At 40.8% G+C, this 26139-nt stretch overlaps 1 protein-coding gene across 1 annotated transcript in view; it reads right to left on the minus strand.

Moving 5' to 3' along the window:
• Positions 1-22636, minus strand: part of DDHD1 (DDHD domain containing 1) — a 116732-nt gene extending 94096 nt beyond the window's left edge. Inside the window, exons 1-4 of the mRNA XM_077769060.1 lie at positions 22588-22636; positions 21207-21388; positions 7387-7478; positions 5690-6192 (exon numbers count right to left, since the gene is read on the minus strand). Coding sequence (XP_077625186.1) covers positions 5690-6192; positions 7387-7478; positions 21207-21388; positions 22588-22636 — 826 coding nt within the window. The remainder of the gene's footprint in view (positions 1-5689; positions 6193-7386; positions 7479-21206; positions 21389-22587) is intronic.
• Between the last annotated feature and the right edge of the window lie 3503 nt (positions 22637-26139).

Genomic DNA, 26139 nt, shown 5'->3' on the forward strand with positions numbered 1-26139 from the left:
TCCCTAATCCAGGAGTACCAAAAAGTATCTATATTATGCCTTTCATACCATTAATCCACTAATTTGTCAATGATTCAACATCTTTTGTGGGCATAATTTCCTTTACCAAAGCAGACACAAAAGAGTAGAACTGTAAGTTATATATACTGGCTCTAAAAAATAATGTTTTTCCTTGTTCGGTTTTTAACTGAGCTTTTAGAAATGTACTGTGGCAACAACAACAAAAAAATGAAATTAGCATCTATACCCTGTATCAGTGATGAAGCTTTTCTTGATAACATAGTTTAAATTTTATCACACTCATGAAAAGATAAAGGACTTAGATTAGATTCCCCAACAATCAGATATTCTAGAACTGTTTACCTCCCCAGCTCTTCTGCCAATAATCATCTTAGGCTTCCTGTGAGTGCATTCCCCATTTCCCTTTCTCCCTTCTATGCCCCTACTGTCTTCACCCAGTGTCCATAATTTTATGAGGATTCCATGACCAGTACATCTAGCCTTCCCCCCACCCCCAATCAGAAAAGGATCACTCCTAGGGTTCCAGACATCAAAGATCTTAGCAAAGCAGAAACTATAGAGTGTGATGTGGAGATAAAAGACCCAGGAAATAAGATTTGGAAGAAGGAGCAGTACAAAAGGTCTCTTTTATGAAAAAAATTGTAAAGAAGGAAAAAAGGGGGGTGTGACATATGGAGTAAAGAAAGACACACCAATAACTCTGAACATCTATATAAAGCACCTGTACAACATGATTACATTCACACCACATACAAACAATGTGGATCAATACTGATACTAGATCAGTTTTAAAGTAATGGAACAAGGTAAAGGAAAACAAAAGTCCTGAGTCTCTTGGTGGTTGTGCCAAGTCCTACCCTCCATACAGATCGCTCAGTGTCATTCTTATCTTTGTGCTCTTTCAGGAGGTCACTGAAAAATGCAGTCTAAAGCAGACTTGATCTAGAGCAGGGTTGTCAGAAAAGTTCTGCCAGGATTCTGCAAACCCAAGCAGCTAGAGTTCCAATACAGCCCAAGACTGCTTTCCAGACTGGGCTAGTGGGCGACAATGCAGGTAAAAAGAAATAGAAAAGACAAATAACACTTCTTCAGAGTCAGGCATGTCAATCCCGGGTCTCTACTCCCTATAGTTCTGCTTTACCGGAGGCAGAAACTGATCAAGAAAGAATGCCTTCTACTACGGTGGACTCCATTACTTTCTCATGATGCCCTGTGCCTGAAAGGATTATTAATTATTACGATTACTAACCCTTAAATGACAAAGACCAAAGAGACGGTTACAGTCATGTCAAGTTAATAAGCACCATTTAATTTGCGTACTTGCAAAAAGAGCCTTATTTTTCTACCTCATTTTGGTGGAAGTACTATTTTTTCTTCCATATATCATGAAGTCTGGTTAATTTCTAAAGTGTTTAAAAATGTTTTAAAATTATAATAATGCAAGTAGACCTCAAGTAGACCAGAAAGTGGGGGAGGGGGAAGAAACTACACATGCATATAGATATTTGGTCAAATAAATAACTTTAGTCAATAAATGGAAATTACATACTCCTTCGTGCATAATGCACACATCACTGCCATAAGAATTGCTTTGAGACTATTCTAAACTCATTAAGTATCACCATAATGCTCCATATGCCTTTCCACCACAATTACTAAATGCTTGGGCCACTTTCTTGCTAATATTGTATACAAACATTCTTTCACCTGTGATGAGGTAAAGGCCAGTAACAACCAACTCTGGGTACTCGACAATTTTGCACTGGTCAGCCTTATTAACTTTCATGTGAATTTCTACAAGAAGGATTATTGTTTTCTGAGCTCCACATAGTTATAGTTAAACCCAGTACTTTGTGCCAACCATTGTTCCAGGCATGTTATATACAATAATTTTCAGAACAAGCCTATGAAATGGCTACAAGTAGCTTAGGAAGAAGGGGAACAAGGGAATTCACTTAGCCATTACTCAGCAATACTCAATTTTTATGTAAAATGTCTATAGGCAGTAAGAAAAATACCTAAACAGACAAAAAATGAAAATAAATTACAGTGTTATAGGTAACACTTTTTTCATATGTAATAATACCGATTTCCTATCTATAGAAGACAAATTCTATTCCCCTTCCGATTCATGTACCCAAAATTGGTTCAGATTTTATTTGCTACTAGGAGTTTACTTTTATTTTATTTAAAAAAATTTTTAACATTTATTTATTTACTTTTGAGAGAGAGAGACAGAGCGAGACAGAGCATGAGCAGGGGAGGGGCAGAGAGAGAAGGAGACACAGACTCTGAAGCAGGCTCCGAGCTCTGAGCTGTCAGTGCAGAGCCCAACCTGGTGCTCAAACTCACAAACCGTGAGATCATGACCTGAGCCAATGTCGGCCGCTTAACTGACTGAGTCACCCAGGCACCCTCTGCTAGTAAGAGTTTAAAGGAAGAGCAAATATAAATGAAATATTTCTTTTAAACTAGGCATAATGAACTTATTGGCCTTGACACCTAGGTATAGTGGGCTCAATTAGGTCACAAAAGCTTAAACCAGCACTGGAATCCTACTACCACTTTATAGGAAATGTTTGAAGTTTTTTTTTCTCATTTTAATTTTTTTAATGTTTATTTATTTTTGAGAGAAAGAAAGAGAGACTGTGAGTAGGAAAGAGACAGAGAGAGAGGGGGGCAGAGGATCTAAAGCAGGCTCCGCGCTGACGGCAGAGAGCCTGAGGTAGAGCTCAAAGTCAGGAACCGTGAGATCATGACCTGAGCCAAAGCAGGACGTTTAACCAACTGAGCCACCCAGGTGCCCCAGGACTTGTTGTTGGTTTTTTTCTTTTTAAACTTTCATTGCCACCATTCAGAAAGTTTCCAGAAAGGTTTAAAAAAAGTAAAATGAGAAGAAAGTCGAAAGCTGTAAAAGCTGGAGAGACCATATGGGACTGAACCCTCAGAAGAAGTGTGAAAATTTACACAATACAGAGACCTAAAGAACCAATTAGAGTAAAGTGAAATGGGATTTTTGTGGGAAGTGGTAAATCATGGACAAAAAGCACTATTGTGTTTTCATTGTAGCTCATAAGGAAGGCCTAGGACACCCACAGGATTGTATATCACAGAAGGCTATTCAGAAAATGCTAAAATGGAGTCAAAATAGGTGTTACTGTCCTGCTACTTAACACAGATTAATTTATAAGCTATTAGTGGTCTATTGGCTATCTGCTTTTGAAAAGAAGATGTGAGAAGACTAAGTCCACATTTCCCTTCAGGTTAATTTCTGTAAGCCCTCACTCTCTCTCAACTTATGACAAGACCATTCTAATGATATTTCCCAACTCTTCCACTTAACCTTTGAATTAATCATCTAAGTAATAGAGAACTTTCAATGGTTTCATTTCTTAGTACTCACAGGCTGAAGTTCAATGTCCTTAGCATTTCATATCTACTCTTGTTCCGTTCCTAGTTACTCTCCCAAATGTACTGTTCAAAGACAGGTCCTCCCTTCACAACCTCTGTCTGTCCTTGACCAAACACCTGCATCTGTGATAGTCAAATCCCAAGCCTACCGTATGTGTCTTGACCACTGCAGGTGCAGCCCTAATTTCCTCAAATGCCATGTAGTTTCATGCTTCTGTGTCCCTGCATGTTATCCCATCTGGCTGGAAAACCTTTCCCTGCATATTTCCTTTTTTTTTTTTTTTTTTTTGCTTAATTAAATTCATCCTTTAGTAATCAGTCTTACATGATCTGGGAAGCTTTCCTGATACCCTTACCCTTGGGTGGTGGGTGGGTCAGATGCTCTTTGGACATCACACTTATTCCTCAACTAGACTCTAAAATGCTTCATCACTTCTAGCTGAGTAACCTTGGGCAAGTTCATTAATTTCACTGAGCCCGTTTCTTCATAAAGAGAATGTTAGCACTAATTTGATACCTCTATGAAATATGAAAAATCACTTTATAAACAGTAAAGCACTATGCAAGCATTAACAATTTTATCATAAACGAAAAGAGCACACAACATTCTAGGCGAATATACTTTAGCCAATTTAAGGGTAGGATTCATTCATCCTCTGGTCTCCAGACTCCTCTCCAAGGATGCCCTGTATTTTATCCAACTTTCTGGCTCCACTAACTCCTGTTCTTCTATATTCAGAGGGGAAAAAGTCTATAGTGATGTCTAGGGCATTTGAAAAGACTAAGTGGAAAACTCTTGAAGGGTAAGGATTGTCCTTTTTTCCACCTTTCCTAATGCCTTCACAAGACTACTGTATTAAGCGCACACAAATACTTGGCAAGAAATAAAGAGCTGAATGAATGAAAATGAATGAGTGAACATAAGCATACCCCATCCTTGGTGAGTTTGTAATTAAAGGGAGTGATGTGACAAATACCAAATGAATCGGCGTTGTGAAAATGTTAACAAATGCCTTCAATGTCACCCTAAAGTGTAGTGAGAAATTTAATTTTCTGCTATGCTTATTTTATTTTGTGATTTGATACACACTGTAATTGCTATCTTAGTGACTCATGTTTAATATATGAATGTTTTAACATTGGCAGAATCACCCATGCAATAAATACCTATTTATTAAATATCTACTGCACGAGGCTCAATGAGAGTATGAAGGTAAAGGTGAACTCTGACCATAAACTGCTAAAAATACAGAAAGGAAGCTAAATCACCAATATATATTAATACAAGACAGAATATTATTAAATATATGGAAGACCTAAGGCCAGTGACAGTCAATGAAGACATCTGAGTTAAGGCCCATAAAACTAAACTTATATATTACAAATTATTAGAGCAGAATACATATATTACACATTTAACATTTGCTTTTAATCTAACTTAATTACAAACTTAAACGTGTTATCTAATTGAAGAACTGTTAACTTATATCACACATGTGTGCCAAGCAGTTTCCAGCCAGTGAGGTACATTATTTCACTTAATCTCCACAACTGGACGAGGTAGATACAAGTATCCCTATTTTACAAATGAGGAAACCAAGGCATAGGCCTCGTCACTTTTCAAGGTTAAGAAGCAAACTGACAATATGTAAACAAGAACCTAAGAGACAAAAACGAGTATTCCATAGAGGGCGAGCGGACCCATTTTGCCAGCACTGCTTTTCACTTCTCCCGAACGCACCCGGTGGAAACCTTTCCCTTTCTCCTTTCCCTTCCCGCCTGGGATTAACGTTCTTTTCCCGAGTCCATAACTTAACTGTTGATTCTCATGCAGATCATCTCAAGCACTCCCACTTCAGAGAACAGGCTGCTTTAAATCATAGGCAGTTCAGAGTAAATAAGGCTGAATCAGATCCCCAGGTGGACAAAGCTCAGGTAGGATCACGAAATTAAACCTTCGGGCTGGGCACCCGTCCCTGGATCACCTCCAAAGGATGGCAGCAGCACCCAGCTCACCCAGGAAGCGCTATCCTGGCAGTATCTTCTACTAACCGACCCCAGGCGGCTTGGATTTTGCCATCTGCTCATTCACCCTTCACCTGCCGGCGCTGCGGGTCTAATCTCCATCCTGCTCCTACCAAACGCCAGGCCTCAAGCGCCTCCCTCTCCGCGGCGGTCAAGTCCCGAACCCACCCGGGTGCTCCCCGGCCCCCGCAGAGGCAACCCGTCCCGCTCCCGCCCCCGGCCGGCTACTCACGGTTCCAGTACACCGGGTAGCACTCTCCTTGGGTCACATCCACCTCGTAGAGGCCGCCCCGCACACACACCGGCTCGATGTTCACCAGCTCCTCCATCTCGGGCTCGTGCCCAGCGCCGCGCGGGCAGAAGCCGCAGACGCGGTCCTCATCCTCGTCCTCCCCGGAGCTGGAGGCTGGGCCGCACACATGGTCGCCGTCCGGGTCCCCGGCCCGGGGCCGGCCCCCCGTGGCCTGCAGCAGCGTTCGGAAGGCGAGCTCGATGCGGAGCGAGTCGTAGCCGATGAAGGGCTTCCAGGTCTTCTTGTCCTCCTTGTAGAACCAGCGAACCTCCTCCGGGCCCAGCTCCGTCACCACCTCGTAGCGGTGCCGGGCGGCCGCGCCGCCAGGCCGGGCGNCGTGGGCGGTGCTTAGCGCCGGCCCCGCCCCCAGGGCGGCGCGCGCCGCCGCGGAAGCCCCTTGACCGCGGGCGCCTGGCAGGAGCCTTACCGCTTTCACCTCTGGCCTGCAGTAGCGGGGTCAGCCCAGGACACCTGCAACTCTTAGGATTTCTCAATTCTCTTACGCCTCCCCTCTCTTCTCCCTGCACACCTGCCTCGGCTCCCGCATCTCTGGGTGTCAGAGCCCAAATGAAGAGAGGCTTTAACCCCACTCATCCTTGCAATCTGAGTCATGAGCCCAAAGGCTTAAGCTACAAAGAGGGCCCATGGAAGTTGGGTTCTCCTGACATTGCTTTTGTGATCTTAGGTCCTCCTTTGAATCTTCTCCGTCACCTAGCTTTGGTTCCTCCAGAGCTGTAGGCCCACACAAAGGCACTCCACCGCATACGTGCCATCCCTAGTGTTGACATCACCATTCCCACTCGGAAACCGAGTCTAAACCTTCCTTCAGAGGCCACCTCATATTATTGTTTATTTTTCAATACTTGTTTCCTGTTTTCTCAACCTCATTGTAAGGCCATTGATGGAGACCAAGTCCATATGTCTCAACCTCTCCCACACAGTGGGTTGCATAGTCAATGTTGACTATAATGATGGCAAGTGCAACCGGTTGTGATAGATTATTATATTGAAAGCCAGAAAACACTAGGTTCTAGACTTAGTTTTACTAACTAACAGGCAAGTCACTTCATCTCCTTGATCGTTTTGGTTTCCTCATCTGTAAAATGAAGTGATAATTGACACAGATGATCTCTAAAGTGTCTTCCAGCAACGGAATTCGATGGTCTTCACGGTTTCTTCCTGTTCTTTATGCATCTCTGATTCTGCAGCTCACTTTCTGGGATCAGGCTGAAGGCTGAAGCTCCCTATACAGTTATCTTATACGACAAAAAAGTTTAATTTTATAAGCACATAGGGTGCTATGTTGAGAATCCAGAGAAAAACCATCTCCAACCTCAGTGTTCTCAATTCATGACCAGATAGTCTTCACGGTTTCTTTTACTCCTTTTGTGGAGGAATCAGATTCCTGGGGCAGTTTTTCTTGCCTTGTGATCTCACCTGTTAGCGATTAAGTCATAATTTAAAGCAGGATGGTCTCTAGTTTGTACAGTGTTAGATGAATTCAAAAGGACATTGCTTCCTGTGTGCAATATAAGATACAGAACAATGTTGCAGTTCATAGCTTGAAGGGCAGAGCATGGTATGTTTTGCTCCAATTTGCGCCATTGCCCAAATGATAATTTTATGTAGCAAACAACCTGTCCGACTGGACACTGCAGCCCTGATCAGAACCCTCATCTCCATTTATACTGCTTTCTGAGTACTTGCTTTTCAGTTTCTTCTCATCTTTCTATGAAAACATGCAGAATATGAAGTTTAGTTAATGAACTTTTCTCTGTTTGCTACCATGAAAGTATTTATTATACAGTGCTTTGATAGCCACCTCTTTGCTGGGTGTCAATACAAAAGAAAATGGGAGAGACACAGTTCCTTCTTTAAGGACCTTACAGTCTAGTGGGGGATACAGGCAAATAAACAGAAACATTATCGTAGAGTGTGATGAGTGCCATGAAACAGATTCAAAATAAGAGATATAACACTTAAAATATGACTATTTCTTTAGGTTTCTTGATGGAGCACAGGTTACCACTATAACTTCTGATTATTTTAGCCAAACGTTGACTCATTAGGACCACACAATTCCTATTAATGATTATTATCCTCTGTAAAAAAATTACTCTCTACCTTATATTAAATGAATATTTCTATTGTTTAAATGTTGTGCTTATTAGGTTATACTGAAAAGATTATCCTCTTCTGATCCATTGTGTAAGGCCACCATCTTTTAAGTAGCCTTAAGAAGCTCTTGATCCTCAAAGATGATGGAACAAGAAACCCCCACAATCCAGTTGACAGGAGAAGGGAATCCCATATTCTTTTCTGATTTTGTTATCTTGGTTTAGACTTTGGTGAAGGGAGATGTATTCAGTATTTTGGGGAGTTGAGATTGCTTCTGCCTCTTGGAAGTAAGCTGGAACTAGAAGGACAGACCCATGTAGCTGGCCCCAGACTGACAGTGAGTAAAAGATACCTGAAAATATAATTTCTAATTTCATGGGACTGTATGCGTTTATTTCCCTGCTATTCCTTAGCAAAGGTCTTGAAGTTGCTCTTCTCAACTTTCTTTTCTGCTTAAAATAAATCATCCTTTTATCTGATTCTTCCTGCTACTACTCTTCTACTTTTGTTCTTTAGAGCATCTTTTTAGGTCATAATACCCTGACAAGAAGGGGAAGGTTTCCTCTGTGCAGTCCCCACCTGTTGGCAAAGGTGTCAGGTGGCACCTTATCACTACTCTACATCACTTTCGTATGCAGTTGACACAGCAGTATCTGAACATTCATGGTTGTACGTAAAGCATTATATTATATTTTAATCATTACCCAAGACCAAGCCTCCTACAGGTAACCCAAATACGTGTGATTGATTCAGACTTCTGGTATTTGTGTAAGTAGGCTGCTGCAATAACCAGGTGGATGTGGCACTAAGCCTGAGGGAGTTTTTGTGGGCATGGAAGAGAAAAAAGAGGCAAAGCCAGGTGGTTTGTACTATTAAAGACTGAGGCAGTTCATCTGCACATCCTGCCATCTTCTCTTCCCCATTAGATATATATGACTGGGGCTATCAAGCAACAACATCCACCTTCCCCTCCCCATCTCTTGAAAGTTACATGGTGCAATTTTTTACCCCTTTCCCCTTTCTTCTCTCTTTAAGGTTTCCCTGTTGTTCATTTTAATCCATTTTCACCTGTATAAAAATATTGAGGGTAGCTTTATGCCATGCCATTTATTCTGAGCCAATAACCCATACCCATACTTGAAATAACTTTGTCCAAGGTATGTGATGGAAAATTTAGAATGAGGAAAGGGGGTGATTATATAGCCATACCCCTAATTTGCTCAATCTCCTATTTGATAAGCCATTCACTACATTAAAATTTTTATTATACTTTTTATTTGTAGGATTACTATTTATCCAGTTTGAATGTCTTAACCTGTTCATGCTGCTAAAACAAAATACCATAAACTGGATAGCTTTTCAACAATAAACATTTATTTCTCACAATTCTGGAGGCTGGCAAGTTCAAGATCATGGTGCTGGCAAGTGTGGTGTGTGGTAAGATCTTCATGGTTCATAGACAGTCGTCTTTTCATTGGGTCTCCATATGTCGGAAGGAGCGAGGGAGCTCTGTGAGGCTTCTTTTATAAGGGCCCACCTCCTAACCTCATCACTTTGGGGATTAGGATTTCAACACGTGAATTTTGGAGGGTGCACATTCAGACCATGACAGACGGTGTCTTTTTGGGGGGCACAGGTTAAATGGAATGATAACCTAGGGAACATTCATTGAATATATATTAAATATGTGCTAAGTTCCAGGTACTAGCTAGGCCCTACAGTGAAGCATTCCCAGTCTAGTGGTATCTTTAAATAAACCCAGAATGCCACCTTTTTAGCTTCTATAAGGAATATAGTTGTAATGCAGAATGACCGCAGGAGTCATTCTTTCCCTAAAGACAGATCAATAGAGGAAGCCAAATTACAATAAAAATGTAGCTATGTGAGCAGAAATAACATAGGATACACAATGAATAAAGTCATTCATCCTTCTAGTTATTCATTCAACAAATATTTATTGGTTAAAATCAACTGATATTTTGCCGATGGTTTCTTTTTGTGTTAATTGAATTCACACTTAAAATGTAGAATTATCAAATGCATTTACTTAAAGATTTGTAAGAGGTCTGCCCACAAAATTGTACCTACCAAAACCCCATAACATTTTTTTAATGTCTATTTATTGTTTGAGAGTGAGAGAGAGAGAGAGTACAAGCAGTGCAAGGGCAGAGAGAGGGGGACAGAGAATCCAAAGTGGGCTCTGCACTGACAGCAGCGAGCCCAATGTGGGGCTTGAGCTCGGGAACTGCGAGGTAATGACCTGAGCTGAAGTAGGGCACTCAACCAACTGAACCACCCAGGTGCCCCTCAATTTTTTTATATTCCTTCTGGAAATAAAGGTCAATGGCATTGAAGGTGTATATTCAAATGAAACAGATTGCAGATCAATACAATATTGATGCATTCTTTATGGAGGCAACCACGAAATCCTCAGCTTGTTTACATCTGAAAAAGATTTGGCTATATCCCTGCCCTTTCATTATAGAAAAGTGAGTTAGACTATAACCTATTGTGAGGTCCGCATTATGCATCCACCATGGATGCATTTGATGAGTTTTGTGCTCCAGGAGTTTTTCCTATCTTACCCCAGTGGTAAACCGAAAGTACACATTTATTTATTCACAAAGTATATAGTATATAATTCATACATAGTACATAAGTATAGTATATAATTCATATTAATTACCTTAAACAATAAGTAATTGATAATCATAAGTTTTACTAAGATTTAGATTAGTATCTTGTATATTTGTAGTTTATTCTGATTCTCATTTAAGAAGTGAGAAAGGAGAGAAAAAAGAAGTTATGTTTCAGTAGGGATTTCCACTAATGCAACTCTCAGTAATTTGCTGAGGTTTTAATTGTTTTAATTTTTTTAAATGTTTTATTTATTTCTGAGAGAGAGATAGCATGAGCAGGGGAGGGTCAGAGAGAGAGGGAGACACAGAATCCGAAACAGGCTCCAGGCTCTGAGCTAGCTGTCAGCACAGAGCCTGATGCGGGGCTTGAACCCACAAACCTTGAGATCATGACCTGAGCCAAAGTCGGACGCCCAACAGAATGAGCCACCCAGGCGCCCCATTTTGCTGAGTTTTTAAAGGACTGAGTGGCAGAATCAATTCAATGTTTTTATAACTGCTGCTTAAAACAGTATATTTATCCTTACATCATAAGTCAGCATTTCAAATGTCAAACAATATATGATTATAGATTCACAAGCCCACAGGCTCCTTCCACAGCTTTCCCATTGCTTTTTGTTTTGTTTTGTTTACATTTTTATTTATTATTGAGAGACAGAGACAGCATAAGCATGGGAGGGGCAGAGAGAGGGGAGACACAGAATCTGAAGGAGGCTCCAGGCTCTGAGCTATCCCCACAGAGCCCAAGGTGGGGCTCGAACTCACAAACTGTGAGATCATGACCTCAGCTGCAGTCGGACGCTCAACCAACTGAGCCACCCAGGAGCCCTTCCATTGCTTTTTGAACCATACTAGATAACCATTAGGGTTACAAATTAAAATGGGATGGTAGGAAAGCAAAATTCTTCAGAAATTAATCTTCTTTAAGATTAAATAACCTGTATCTTAAATATAAGAAATGAGTAACAATGGCCTCGCATTTACAGCTCATTCTTTCTTTACTTCTTCAGTTTAGAACTTCAGATTCAAACTAATTATTAATCATCAGTGAGAGCTCGCAGTCCTTCATCTGATTATTCATATTATTATACTTCTCAAGTTAGAAATGATAAGCCCTGATCACTCATATTACCTTACTTTCAGGTTAGAAACTATATACCTCAGGGCACCTAGGTGGCTCAGTCAGCTAAGTGTCGGACTTCAGCTCAGGTCATGATCGCATGGTTCGTGTGTTCAAGCCCCGCATCGGGCTCTATGCTGACAGCTAGCTCACAGCCTGGAGCCTGTCTTCGGATTCTGTATCTCCCTCTCTCTCTGACCCTCCCCTGCTCACGCTGTCTCTATCTGACTCTCAAAAATAAGTAAAACATTAAAAAAAATTAAGAAAAAGAAACTATACACCTCTTGAGATGCTCTTGGAGCTTTGGACATAAATTTAATTGGGTAATATTTTAATGACTTTAATAAGATATAGAGGGACACTGTATTGGTTCCCTTGAGCTGCCATAACTAAATTTCCACAAACTGTGTGGATTAAAACAACAGAAATTCATTCTTTCACAGTTTTGAATGTTGTCAAAGTTGGTTCCTTCTGGAGGCTCATGCTTCTCTCCCAGCTTCTAATGGTTGCTGTCTGTAGTTGCTTTTCTCTAATCTCTGCCTCTGTCATCACATGATCTTCCTTGCACGTCTGTATGTCTGTCCTCTCCTTTTCTTAAAGGACATTGGTCATTGGATTTAGGGCCCATGCCAATCCAATATGACCTCATCTTTTTCTTTTTTAAATATTTTTTAAAAAATTTATTTCTAGGAGAGAGAGAGACAGCGTGAGCAGGGGAGGGTCAGAGAGAGAGGGAGACACAGACTCTGAAACAGGCTCCAGGCTCTGAGCTGGCAGTCAGCACAGAGCCCGACGCGGGGCTCGAACCCACGAACCGCGAGATCATGACCTAAGCGAAAGTCGGACGCTCAACCGACTAAGCCACCCAGGCGCCCCCAATATGACCTCATCTTAATGAATTACATCTGCTTAGACTGTATTTCCAAGAAGGGCTCCATTCTGAATTTCTGAGCCACATTCTGAACAAGGATTTTAGGGGGGATACCACTCAATCCACTATAAACAGTAAATGTTTAAACGACTTTGTCAAACATGTAAAAAATGACTAGATTAATTTTTACCAGAGAGCTTTTATATATTTAAGTGAAAATAGTAAATGTAAGGACCATAAATATAGATTCAGGAATTCAACATTCCAAATTCAGAAAAGGATATGGTACAAAGGAGATTCTGTGGTATATTTACTATAGTAAAGGCAGTAATTCATTACAAAACTAAACATTATACGAATAATAAAAAATAATGTTTGACAGAGGTAGCTCAGGAAAGGTGCCTTTGACTCATTCAATAATTTCCATCTGTTGATCGATCCAGTTATCTGTTCACTCTCTCCCCTATTCGAAAAGAATTTGAGTTGATTTCTAGAAATACATTAAAAACAATGAATATAAGTGAGAAAATAGGAGAAAGGGGAAAAGTGAGGTTAGAAAAATTTTTTAAAAATCAGGAAATAAAATATACTGGGTTAAGTCTCAAATATTTGCAAAATAAACATGGGCCACATTTCAGCTCTGTGCTTTCCTACGGATCTTTTATGTGGTCCATAATCTCAATAAGAAGAAACAGTTGGTTATTAATATTTGTTCTTTGTGAAAAGGAAATAAAGCATTATTCAGCAAAGGGAATTCCTTATTTTCATCTTTAGAGTTTTAGATGTTAACTATTAGATGATATATTATTGTAAAACTTTACTATGCATACAGCTTCCTGAAATTTCACAGGTAAGTCACAGATTTTCTGCAAAATATTTTTTGGGGGCAATGTGAGAGAGTATCTTCACTAAATCCTTTCTGACAGAGCCATAATATTAGGAAATATAATTCAAAGTGGATCATGTCTGTTTTGAAAACAAAACAAGAACAAACAAAACAAAATCCAACCCATAATAGGAAGTATCTTGACATTGGGCAGAATGGCTAAATAAACTATTGTATATTTCAGACAATGGGGCACTGTGTGAAGAACAGTTAAAAGAATGTACTGGTAGAGAAAGACTGCCAAATCATATTCTTAAGTGAAAACAGCAAGTCACAGAAAAATGATCTGTAATTTGATCTTATTTTTACATTAAAAATACAAATCCACACTATACATGTACAATATACACATGTGCATATACATACATATATATTCGCCCATATACACATAAATCATCGGGAAAAATCTGAAGGAATAAGCTCCAAATTACCCACACAGCTAGTCCTGGAAGGTGGTGAGAAAATGAAGTTAGATCTTAAGTTCTATACTTTTGAACTTTATATGATGAGTATACATTTACATATTACTTGTATAATTAAATAGCGTTTTTAAAAAGTATACTAAAATGGAGAGTAATGTAGGGGTGCCTGGGTGGCTGAGTCGGTTAGGCATCCGACTCTTAATTTCAGTTCAGATTATGATCTCATGGTTAGTGGGTTTGAAACCCCTGTGGGGCTCTGCACTGACAGTGTGCAGCTTGCTCGGGGCTCTTGCTCTCTCTCTCTCTCTTTCTCTCTGTCCTCCCCCGTCCCCCTAAATAAATAAACAAACAGTTTTATTTAAATGGAGAGTACTTTTCCAAGTAGCCTTCTCCTCGTATGACCACATCAATCTTTTTGACTTGCCGATTTGAATAAAATCACTACCTACAGGTGTCATAGAAATTACACATAGGTTGCAGACAGACCTAGGTTCAGTTCTCAGTCCTGTCAGATTAGCTTTGCGAGCTTTGAGGTCAGATTCATCATCAGCTACATGGAAATAATGGCAATACTTGCCTCACTTAGTGGTGGTGAGGATTACTTAAGAAAAAAATAGGATAATATATATGAAAGCACTTGCAGAACCTGCACGATTGTCACCTGCTGCAGCAAACACATTAAGCAACAAAATACCTTCCTATATTTCCAAAGCCTTTCTTTTTTTCTTTTCTTTTTCCTTTTCCCTCTCTGGCTTTCTTTTTGTTTATAAGTTTTATGAGGTAGAATCGGTGGTATTCAGCATCTAAAGTACCTTATTTTTTTAACGTTTATTTTTGAGAGAGAGAGACAGCATGAGTGGGGGAGAGGAAGAGAGAGAGGAAGACACAGAATCCAAAGCAGGCTCCAGGCTCTGAGCTGTCAGCACAGAACCTGAGGTGGGGCTCAAATCCATGAACTGTGAGATCATGATCTGAACCGAAGTTGGACGCTTAACCAACGGAGCCACCCAGTTGCCCCCCCACCCAAAGTACCTTATTAATTTTTAAAATTTTTAAATGTTTATTTATTTTTGAAGGAGAGAGAGACAGAGTGTGAGTAGGGTAGGGACAGAGAGAGAGGGAAACACACGATCTGAAGCAGGCTTCAGATTCCAAGCTGTCAGCACAGACCCCCACGCAGGTCTCAAACCAGTGAATCACGAGATCATGACCAAAGCCAAAGGCAGACGATTAACCAACTGAACCACCCAGGCACCCCTAGGCCCTTATTTGTTTACATTCCAACTAGCCCTGTGATTCCTCAATTACTAGAATTTTTCTTCTCAGAACTATTGGCCAATCCACACAGAGGTCAGCAAAGGGAATTCAACTTCTCAGTCCTTAAGAGGCTTGTGAAATTACTTGTGTCCTCCTCTTTGAAGCTGTTCACAAACCCTTTTTGGCTCCTCTACCTTGGTGAAACTGGGAGGAGAGGCCATAGACCTAAAGTTTAGGTCACATGGAATCCTTTGTTACAATTCTGCTCTCTCCCCTACTTAATGCTGCCAGCTTTCTTACTAACAGTGGCACAGCCTGCGGGGCTAAAAACAGGAATTCAACGTACTCTTCCATGTATATTGAAATCATCTTTTGAGGAGTCTCGGGACCTCTGAGATTCTTTGACATCTACAAATTTCTGATCTCCTTCAAAGGTCATGAAAATTACAAGAACCCTATTAGTGCTAAATGAATTTTAAGGGAAGTGAAACTTTCTTTGACTGTTTGAAGACAGTCTGAGTCAGAGCGAAACACAGAATTCATTATAAGTCTTAGGGAGGAAAAGGATATAAATGGAATTTTTATTTTCAGTGGCATCTTTCAGCAAGATTTTCCTACTTGTAAAATAAAGAACAATTGATACGACCTTTTTCTCAAGGGATATCAGTTATTGGGGAAATCGACAAAAGATCAGTTTGATCAGTTTCAGATCAACTGAAATGGACACATGTATATTGCATGCCTATTAAGTCTTAGGAGCCAAGCCCTGTATTAGGGGAAAACTCAGAGCCCAGTGGGAAAATGGACAATTAAATAGGCAGATGGAATGGCACATGGGTGGCTCAGTGTGATAAGCCTCTGACTCAGTTTCAGTTTAAGTCATGATCTCAGGGTTGGTGGGATTGAGCCCCATGTTGGGCTCCGAACTGACAGCATGGAACCTGCTTGGGATTCTCTTTGTCTCTCTGCCCCTCTCCTGCTTACACATGTGCTCTCTAAATAAATAAATAAATGAATGAATAAAATGAAGTCATTAAGAAAATTGGCAGATGGAAAGTTGAAAGCAGCCATGAGAAAAGCATGGAAGGGTGCTGTTGTAGTACTCAGAGGACAAATATGGGGACATTCAGTCACAGCAGCCTCCCCGCAAAAGAGATGCCTCAGGCAGGTCCTGAAAGGTAAATAAAAGGTAGCTGAAAATGGAGAATGGAGGTGGATTGCAAAACAAGATTCCAGGCAGAAAGGATCATGTCCACACTGACTCAGGACTTGAAGAACTAGAAGACAGAGAGTGGGGTAGGAGAGGTAAGCACATACAGATTGTTGGAAAAGCCAAATACTATAAAACCGTAATTATGTAGACACCGAAGAAGTCTAGTGTATTTTGAAAAAAATGGAAGGTTATTCCACGGGAGCTTCTTTGAGAGGATCATAATCCATTGCATTTAAATAGCACGCTTGGGGCTCCTGACTGGCTCAGTCAGTAGAGCATTCTACTCTTGAGCTGGGAGTTGTGAGTTTGAACCCCATGTGGGTATAGAGATTACTTATAAATAAAACCTTAAAAAATGCAATAGCAGGCTTAATTCCCTGGAATGATTGGAGAGATGACCTTCCTTAAGTCAATCTGACTATAGGCCCTTTGATAGCTCCTGATCCATCTGGCACAGGCTCCTGCTCATAATTGCTACTCAGCCTACATTGCTGAATCAGGGTACTTCCATTCCATGACCTATACTGATATTGTCATCATTCTCACATGGGCCCACCAGGGGCTCATCCTCTGTAAGTCACTGTACAGATTTTGAGGTGAAAGGCATTGCAAAGCTCACTCTGCTTTAAAATCGTTCCTCAAGGGGCACCTGGGTGGCTCAGTTAGTCGGGCTTGGCAGGGGTCAGCTTGGAGACTGCTTGGGATTCCCTCTTTCTCTCCCTCTGCCCCTCTCCCACTCATGTTCTCTCTGTCTCCCTCAAAATAAATAAACAAACTTAAAAAAACAGTAAAAAAATAAAGTAGTTCCTCAATAGGCGTGCCATGGTGGGGTTTTCATTCCTAACAGGGCTCACATACACCCATAATTTGAGGTATTTTCTTGAGTTACATAATGAAGGTAGGGGCATTGTCCTCACAGATGTAGCCTTTAAATGTGTGCAACTGGAATGGCCAGGCTTTCCACTAAGTATAAATGAGGTCATATTAAGTTTTTAATGCCCGAATTATGACGTGAATCCCCACTGACTTGATTGCTAGCCAAATATTTCCAAATATTTCTTGTTGTTCCCCAACAGACAGCTTACATCTGCTTACAGTGTGTCCTGTCTACTACAATAAGCATCTTCATCCACCATGCCCCTTCTCTCCTGCTCTGGCAATACTGTGTTCACCCGTGTGCCCTTCCTGGCCTCCAAGTAGCTTGAAGGCACCTTGCTGTCGTCTCGCTACTGGTGCCGTCCCTTCCTGATACTGGTGGTGGCCTTGCCAAGGTGCTGTCTTCTGACTCGTCCGAAGGGTCCACCAATCTGGATTCCTGCCAGAGCAATGCCAGGCTGAGTTAGGAGGAGGGAGGATCAGGTCCTTTCCAGCTCTGAACCACATCTTTCACCTGAAACCTAGAGTGTACCACTGCTCTGCCCAGAGTCATAAAGCTTCCCCTTCAAACTTTCCCTTCAGTTTCTACTCCCAGAGACAACTCTCAGCATCTCTTCCCCTTCTTCCCATCCTCCCGCCAGTCCCAAAATAAGAACACAAAAAGCCTCAGAGATAAAGCTTGGGGTCATCCGCCACAGAATAGTATGTGATTATGTAGAATCTGTGGCCAAGATAATATACTAACAAGGGTAAGCATCTTAATAGGTTTTCTCAAGAACAATTACTAGTCTTTTCCAAAGTGAAGAAAGAAGTCTCCATTTCTGAGTTCAAAAGAACTTGCAACTCTTAAATGACCACTTATACTCACCCAGGTTTTAAAAATCTTAAAGCTTGGGTCCAGCTAGGGCATCTAGGGCAGAAAGAAAGGTCTACCACCCAGAAGGAAAAAAGACAGCTTTTTAAAAAATTAACCATATAATTCTCAATAGTTTATCAGATTGGTAAAGGTACAAAGGGTCAGAACTCTTAAGACTGGTTAATGTCAACTTACAAAATATCTGGAACCAGAAAATTCTGAGTAGTTCTATACGACTCTGGTAAAAGACAGCAAGGGCAGAGGGTGAGAAGAAAAGCATCCAGAAAGAGATTCTAGACATGAATTGTGTGAAAGACAAACTCTGGTCCCCACCAATTAAGCTGTAAGTGTTTTGACTTTCTAAATTCACCCATAAGTTAGTATCATCATCAACTCTGAAAAAGGTGTCATAAACATTCCTGATATAAGATTATATACCTTAATAGGTAAAAGAGTTCCTACTTCTATGTTGGAAGGACTCGTAAACCCCTATCAGAAGCTATAAATAGAAAATTAGCAAATGAGGAAATGAAAACTTAAAAACAGTTAAAGGAATAGGATAAAAGGCTCATCTGGCACATTAACAGCTACAAAAATATAAAATAGAGCAATAACTTCATGCCACTTTGTGCCAAGAAAAATTTGTGCCAAATTATGAGGCTATGAATTGCCATGTTCATGAGCCTAGAATTTATTCTGTACATGAGAGGAAGGCAAGGACAGATTTTTAGCAGGAGAATAACGTCTTCTTAGCGCCGTCTCTCTCTCTCTCTCTCTCTCTCTCTTTTCTTTTTAAAGGGAAGATAAATTAGTCAATTGGGTATAAGATGGATTAAAGAATGGCCTACCATCATTGTAGCAATGATTGTAACCATTCCAGAAATGGTCTGTACAGGCATGTTGTTAGATATCTAGCTTTGGAAACACCCACGAGAAAGGACTGAATAATGCTCTGCCTTCCTCCATCCATTATACTGTCTCTCAGTAGACCTAGCTGCCTGATAAGTGATGCTAATGTACCGTGAGACTCTGTATAAATTGATATCACACAAGAACAGCCCAGAACTCATTTTTCAAACTGAACAGAGGTGTCCTTTTAAAGAAATTTTGTCTTTCCACAAAAACTAGGAAGCATCAGCATCAAGAATTGGGGGATTTCCATTTTCAGAAAGTGCTGTTGTGTTTTTTTCTTCTCAATGTCCATGACACATGAACAATTTTTTCAGCTCCTTACGGTGGCTATGCCATTCATTTTTAATGGTCCTTCTTAATTGCACGGCTATCCTGTGGTAATAAACCTTCCTTAAGTTTGGCTTTATTCCAAGGACAAAGAGTTTTCTGATACGTATTTTTTAAAAAACATTGCAACCTTCTTAGAAGATGTATTTTCCTAAATGAACACAAACATTGTTTCCTTCTTTCAAAGAAATAACTGAACAACAATTCTGTTTAACTGGCAATAGCATTAAGCAAAGCCCCATTTTTTCTGTCACATATTTTCTGTTTACGTCCAGTGTGTTAAGCCTGTCCCTTAGGACCTAGTGCTATAGTGATGGTTTACCCTTTCCCCAGCTGAGGTCTGCTGTCATCCAGACCATCCAGGGACTATAGGCTAAGATAGTGACTCTAGAGCTAATGAATTGGTCTTTTAAAATAATTTATTACTGGGCCGCCTGGGTGGCTCAGTAGGTTAAGTGTCCTACTTCGGCTCAGGTCACGATCTCATGGTTCGTGGGTTCAAGCCCCGCATCGAGCTCTGTGCTGACAGCTAGCTCAGAGCCTGGAGCCTGCTTCAGATTCTGTGTCTCCCCCTGTCTCTGACCCTCCCCTGCTCATGCTCTCTCTCTCTCTCTCTCTCTCAGAAATAAATTTAAAAAATTATTACTATTACAAGAATTTTCCAGAACTTTTCCAGGTAGAGCTCTAGGTATGGAAAAACAGTCGCTGGGCTATCATAACGTTCTCTCTCTTTTTGCAAGTGGATGCAGTAGGCTTTGTTCATCTCAGCCATCCTTAATTGCGTCCTTCATAGAAATGAAAGGAAAAAAAGTTGGTGCTATTGACAGAAATCAGGGAAAGCATGTATGTTTCAAGATGTGTAGTGAATAGCAGCAACATGTGGGAAATAAGTGGAATAAGTATGGGGTAGGAAATTAGGAACCTGGATTCTAGACTCAGACCTATCACCAACTAGACATTTGAACTCTGGCAATAGTTTATCCTCACAGGGTCTGACTTTTTTCATTTGTAACATGAGGAAATTGAGCTAAAGTCATTTCTAGTTACGACCTCTTATGATTATTTTTCCTACTCCCAAATTCAGTGTCTGTGACTACAGAAGACTTTTGGCCTTTTTGACCAATGGGGGCATCTGGCCTGCCATCATTAGCCCCAATGCAGATGTGAGCAATTGAAATGATACATCATGTTCACCTAGAGGAAAGTAAAGCTGTTGAAATAGTGGGGGTTTCCTGGGAGTTGGGGCAACATTGGAGATGGCTTAGAGACCACTTACGCGATCTTATATATTATCTCTCTCCTCTACATTGCTCCTGTTTTGCTCATTCCTGTCCTATCTCATTTTTGTGTTTTCTATTTTTGTATTCTTCTTCCAACCCCGACCCGTTTCATTCCTTTGTAGGGTTTAGGGTTCAATGTTCTTGGAAAGTCATTTCCAGAATTCTGGGTCTGAAAGAAATGTCATATTGTAACTCTTGCTAACCGAAGTGTAATCCTAGCCAGCTTCATGTGTCAGTTCATGCTGTGCAAAGCCTCTGGAGTATGAGTGTGGGTGGCGCAGTCCATGCAAGAGGTCCTGGCACCAAGTCTCAGGGAGAGGATCCTTATACATGTCATTCAAGTACACGTGCCACGTGACTCATGGGCAAGAAGAGACGTTTGTGAAGCCACCTCTACTCTCTCGCACTAGGTTGAGTGGGCAGATCTGAATGACTTAGCAGGCTTCCTAGGCTCTTGGCTGAGACAATGAATAAAGAAGGTCCTAGCTGCAGGGGCCCAGGAAAGGGCTAAAAGTACTGGGTGGTGGTAGCAAGGATGAGGCAGAGAGGGGGGAATAAAGGGAAGAATTCTAGGTTAATATTTCAAAATATTATCCCACTACACAAATATTAATGAGTCTGTATTTAATCCTTGATTTTTGGCCCAATGCAACAATACTCAACCTGTAAACTATTTTGACCTTTTCATTCTGAAGATGAAGCTCAGGTAGGATATTGTCTTCAAAAGTCCAATGCTGTCCAGAGTAATAGTGAAATTGCAAAGGGGTGATGTCACCTGGTGCTTCTGTTTCCTTTTCTTCTCTCTTTTTCTGTATTGCAGTGCATTCTCTGAGTTGCTTCTGTCCTCCTGGCTTCTTCTGTCCTGCGGGGAAAATTAAGTAATTTAATTCATGTTAAAAGTCTCTATTTTATAGAACCATTTACATTTTAAAAGAGGGTTGTAAGGATATATCCATGTTTAACACAAAGGAATGGATCACAATAGATGAAGCTACCCTAGTAGTAGGGGAGAGATTTTTACCTTTTTCTCATTACAGGACTAACTGCTCCATGGTTCAAGGTAAAGGAGTAGCATTCTCTCCCCCTTCCCTGAAAGGCTGGGAAAAATCAGGTAAGCAAGGAGCAGCTTCGACAAAGGAGCGGATCCCTGAGGCAGAGTGAAGGGCAGAATTACAAAGCAGCTGTCAGAGGAGCAGTCAGAGAGAGGCCTGAACCTGGCTGGCACACTGGGGCATCAGGACAGACTGAGAAGGATGAAGGAGGCAGAGGGCTGCCCAGGTGAAGTCTACAATAGGGAACGGGAAAGGAGTTTGCTTTATGTAGTGCTTGGCATGTTCTGTGAGCTTCAAGATACTGAACCAGATTGGTTAGAGGTCATGGTGATATGATGAGGGAAACAGACTTTTTGGAAAGTCTCTACCATGCAAGTATGCTGTTTCTTGCTTTTTGAAATATGGTCAGAATTTATTTTCAAGAGTTTCTATTTGGCATATTCCTTAAGTACCAAGCAGAGTTCATTTTAATATATGGCTCCCAGGTGTATCTTCTTATTACCCATATTCTCAGTGCGAATGTTGTAAAAAGTCAATCTTACTCCATTTGGGTTGCTATCACAAAAATACCATAGACTGGGTGGTTTAGAAAGGACAGATTTATTTCCTACAGTTCTGGAATCTGGGAAGTCCAAGATTAAGCCATTGGCAGATTCAGTGTTTGGTGAGATCTACTTTTTGGTTCATAGATAGCCATCTTCTTGCTGTGTCCTCCCATGGCAGAAGGGGTGAGAGAGCTCTCTCAGGTCCTTTTTACAAGGCACTAATCCCACTCATCAGGGCTCCATCTTTATGACCGAATCACCCATCAAAGGCCCCACCTCCTAAAACCATCCCATTGGGGGTTAGAATCTCAACATATTAATTTCAGGGGGACACAAACATTTAATCAATAACATATAACATCTTCCAACATAGTTTCATTCCACTTTTGGCCCAGCAAAGTGGGTCAGGGTCAATGCAAAAGGAGTCACCCGAATGTTCTCAGGCTCCCACTATCCAGCCTTACCTGCCCACACCTGGTTCAATGTCTCCCTACTAGAGTTAGCTTGTCTCATTGCGTATGTATCCTCTTAGTCAACCCTCCAGCCGATTGGCTGGTTGTGATTCTGGACTTTGGCGCCATTCTCCTGCCTTCCTGATCACAGGTCTTTGATTTTGGCCAGATTCTGGATGAACATGCTAGGCCCTAAGTCCTCCCTTTGGCACATCATTGCCCAGACATGAGGACACTGGTCAGGGTTATTAGGGTGAGGAGGGTCAGGATTGGGAACCCAAATAAAGACATACAAGATATAATCTAATTTCTCCAACTTGTGTTCATTTATTAAAAAAGATACTAAGTTTGGATTCTAAACGTAACTCTATAAAAACTTCTTTTTAATAGCTTTTTTGTGGCCTTGCTGTCACAGATGGATAGTTAATGAAAACACAATTTTCTGTCCTTCCGTTTTTCTAGGTGACAGGGCAACAGAACATACCTTTAGAGCCAGATGCTTCTTAAGAATTATTTGCAACAGGGATTATTGCTTAAAGGTTCACAAAGCTTGCATTGGGAGACTCTCCTGAGGTGAAATGAGAGTTAAGACCACGGAGGAAGTGGATGCACTGAAACAAATATGTATACTATTTCTGGCTTTAGAGTTTGGAAAAATGACAGGAAGAAGCAAGCCAGTCATACCCTTAACAATCTCTGATGGGGTGGTCCTTTCTGAGAAACATTTCAGGACAGAAGTTAATTAGAAAGACAGTTTCATAAACATGGCCCAGTCTTGCAGAGAGCAGGCTTACTTTACCCAGCCTTCCTCAGAGACCAAGAGATCCATTTGCACAGTGGCCAGAGCCTGAGTTTTAGAGCCAGGCAGGTCAGTTGGGATCCTGGCCCCACATTTACCTGCTGCTGTGGGCTCTTCTGTGAAAGGACCAACTCTTTCTTAGCTTTGGTGGGTTTTTTTTCAACCGTTAAACACGGTAGTAATATTCATCTGAGAGTTTAATGTAATGATTAAAGACAATGCATATAAATCTCTTGGTCACTAAATAATTACCCTCGTTTCAGTGAAGGAAGGTCAAATTCTTGTCACTTTCAAGGTTGGCAGCCTCTTTATCTGGTTATGGCAGATAACGTTCACATATTCCTGAATTTGAAGGCCCAGCTCAGGATGGCCTGTCGGCTGCCAGCAGGTTCCACAGGGGCCTGTTTCCAGACTTCCCTTATTTTTGCCAAGTAGAGATAAATGCTGATGGAAACTGTCACTCGTCACATTCCCAGGAGCCAGGCACCTCTCTAATCTCTGTTCCTCTTGAAGCAAGGCTGTCAGGGAAGGCAAATAAAGAGTTCAGACAAGGGACTGCCACTTTGGCATCACTTCCTTGCCCCCTCATAGAGGCGTGCCGGACGCCCAGAGCTAGCTTGGAAGAACAGGTACATGTCCTTCAGAAATATCTGGAGGAGTCTGGATATTTCCATAGTAAAAGACACCTTCACACATCAGTTGGAGGCAAAGGCTTATATGTCTGTATGATAAATATTACTCCTTAAGTAAGGTTACAGCCAGAATTACTCACATCTTTAATCCACAGTGCTACAGTGTGAACAAGTAGGAGGTCCTGGGAAGATGTTTGGGAGTTTTAAAGTTCATCTCAATAAAAGATGCAGAACTTCTGGAGGCTGACATGGATTCTCACTTCCTCACTACACGGGTTCCCATTTCCTCATTTAATTACCAACTTATTTCAAAATATGAATTTATGTCCTACTAGTGTCAATCAGAGTGCCAGTGATTTTATAAGGTCAGGCCTAGAGATAGAAATGAGGTTTGTTTTCAAAAAGGAAGGAAGGAAGGAAGGAAGGAAGGAAGGAAGGAAGGAAGAAAAAGAAAAGAAAGAAAGGAAAATGGACAAACAAAAAACCAGAAAACAAACTGGTGGTTACCAGAAGAGAGGTGGGTGGTGAGATGGGTGAAATAGGTGGTGGGGATTAAGAGTACACTTGTCATCCAGGGGCGCCTGGGTGGCTCAGCTCAGGTCTGGTCTCACAGTTCGTGAGTTCAAGCCCTGCATCGGGCTCTGTGCTGACAGCTCAGAGCCTGGAGCCTGCTTCACATCTGTGTCTCCCTCTCTCTCTGACCTTTCCCTACTCACACTCTGTGTTTCTCTCTCTCAAAAATAAACATTAAAAACATTAACAAAAAAAGAGTACACTTGTCATGATGAGCACTGGGTAATGTACGGAATTGTTGAATCACTATATTGTCTACCTGAAACTAATATAACACTGTATAAGAAAAAGTGAATTTTAGAAATACCATAGGAGATTGGTCAATAAAGTCATGAACTAGGAAAAAAAGAAGAAATGAGGTTTGATTTTAATTGGTGTCATCTGCTGTCTTTCAGTCAATCATGTATGAATAGTTTGTTCATTCAATGCCTCTACTGCCTCAAGTCAAGTACAAAGGATATTAGAATCACCATCACAGAGGACATTCTCATTGGGCAGTATTTATCATGAACCCACTGCTGCACAATGCCAAGACAAGGTAGATAGGCAGAATAATTGCCCATAACTAAAGACTGTTTAATATGCAGATCATTTCACAGAGCCCTTTAGACTGCTGTGCAAATATCCTAACGGAACCTTAGATGTGAATTTGCAACGAAGGCAAATTGTATGGGTAAAGGGACAGGAGATTTGGTAATATTCTAAAAGTTATTTGATAACAAAATACATACCATTATTTCCTTACCTGTAAGGTCTTCAAAGTTGGGGCGCCTGGGTGGCTCAGTCAGTTAAGCATCCGACTTCAGCTCAGGTTATGATCTTGAGGTTGGTGGGTTCGAGTCCTGTGTTGGGCTCTCTGCTGACAGCTAGCTCAGAGCCCGGAACCTGCTTCAGATTCTGTGTCTCCCTCTCTCTCTGACCCTCCCCTGATCATGCTGTGTCTCTCTCTCTCAGAAATAAACAAAACATTAAAAAAATGTTTTTTAATGGAAGTTGGAGGTAGTATACTATAGTTCAGTGGTTTCTAGGTAATTGTTTTTAATAAATGAGTTAACTTTTAAGCAAAAAGTGGGAGAGACTCATTAATACAAGGTTGCTAACTTTTTTTTTTTTGAAAATTTTGTGAAGGAAATTAAACAAGGGATTTCCTATAAACGATTGCTATAATTTCATGAAGAAAGACATTTGCATACCAAAATAAATGAGTGGATATAATTTCAGAATAAAGAATGGTCTTTTAAAGTATATTATGGTGTTTAATACTATATATATGCAAGGAACTAAGACATTTGAATGTATTGTCTTACTCATACAATCTTGTGAGGTAGATACTGTTATTATTCCCATTCTACAGATGAGGACATTGGGGTACAAAGAAGTAATGTGTCTAAAGGAACACAGTTAGTAATGGTAGAGTGTGGATTAATTTATTTCCAGAGTCCATGGTTTTCAAAACTATGTGATAAGTGTTAATAATACTTTACAGTTAGTGTCACTAAAAAAAAATGGTTACATAACTTGCTTTCTTAAATCTGACCTCTGCAGGTCACAGACCTGCAC

Source organism: Crocuta crocuta, unplaced genomic scaffold, assembly GCF_008692635.1.
Source record: "Crocuta crocuta isolate KB4526 unplaced genomic scaffold, BGI_CrCroc_1.0 scaffold10, whole genome shotgun sequence".
Classification (NCBI taxonomy): domain Eukaryota; kingdom Metazoa; phylum Chordata; class Mammalia; order Carnivora; family Hyaenidae; genus Crocuta; species Crocuta crocuta.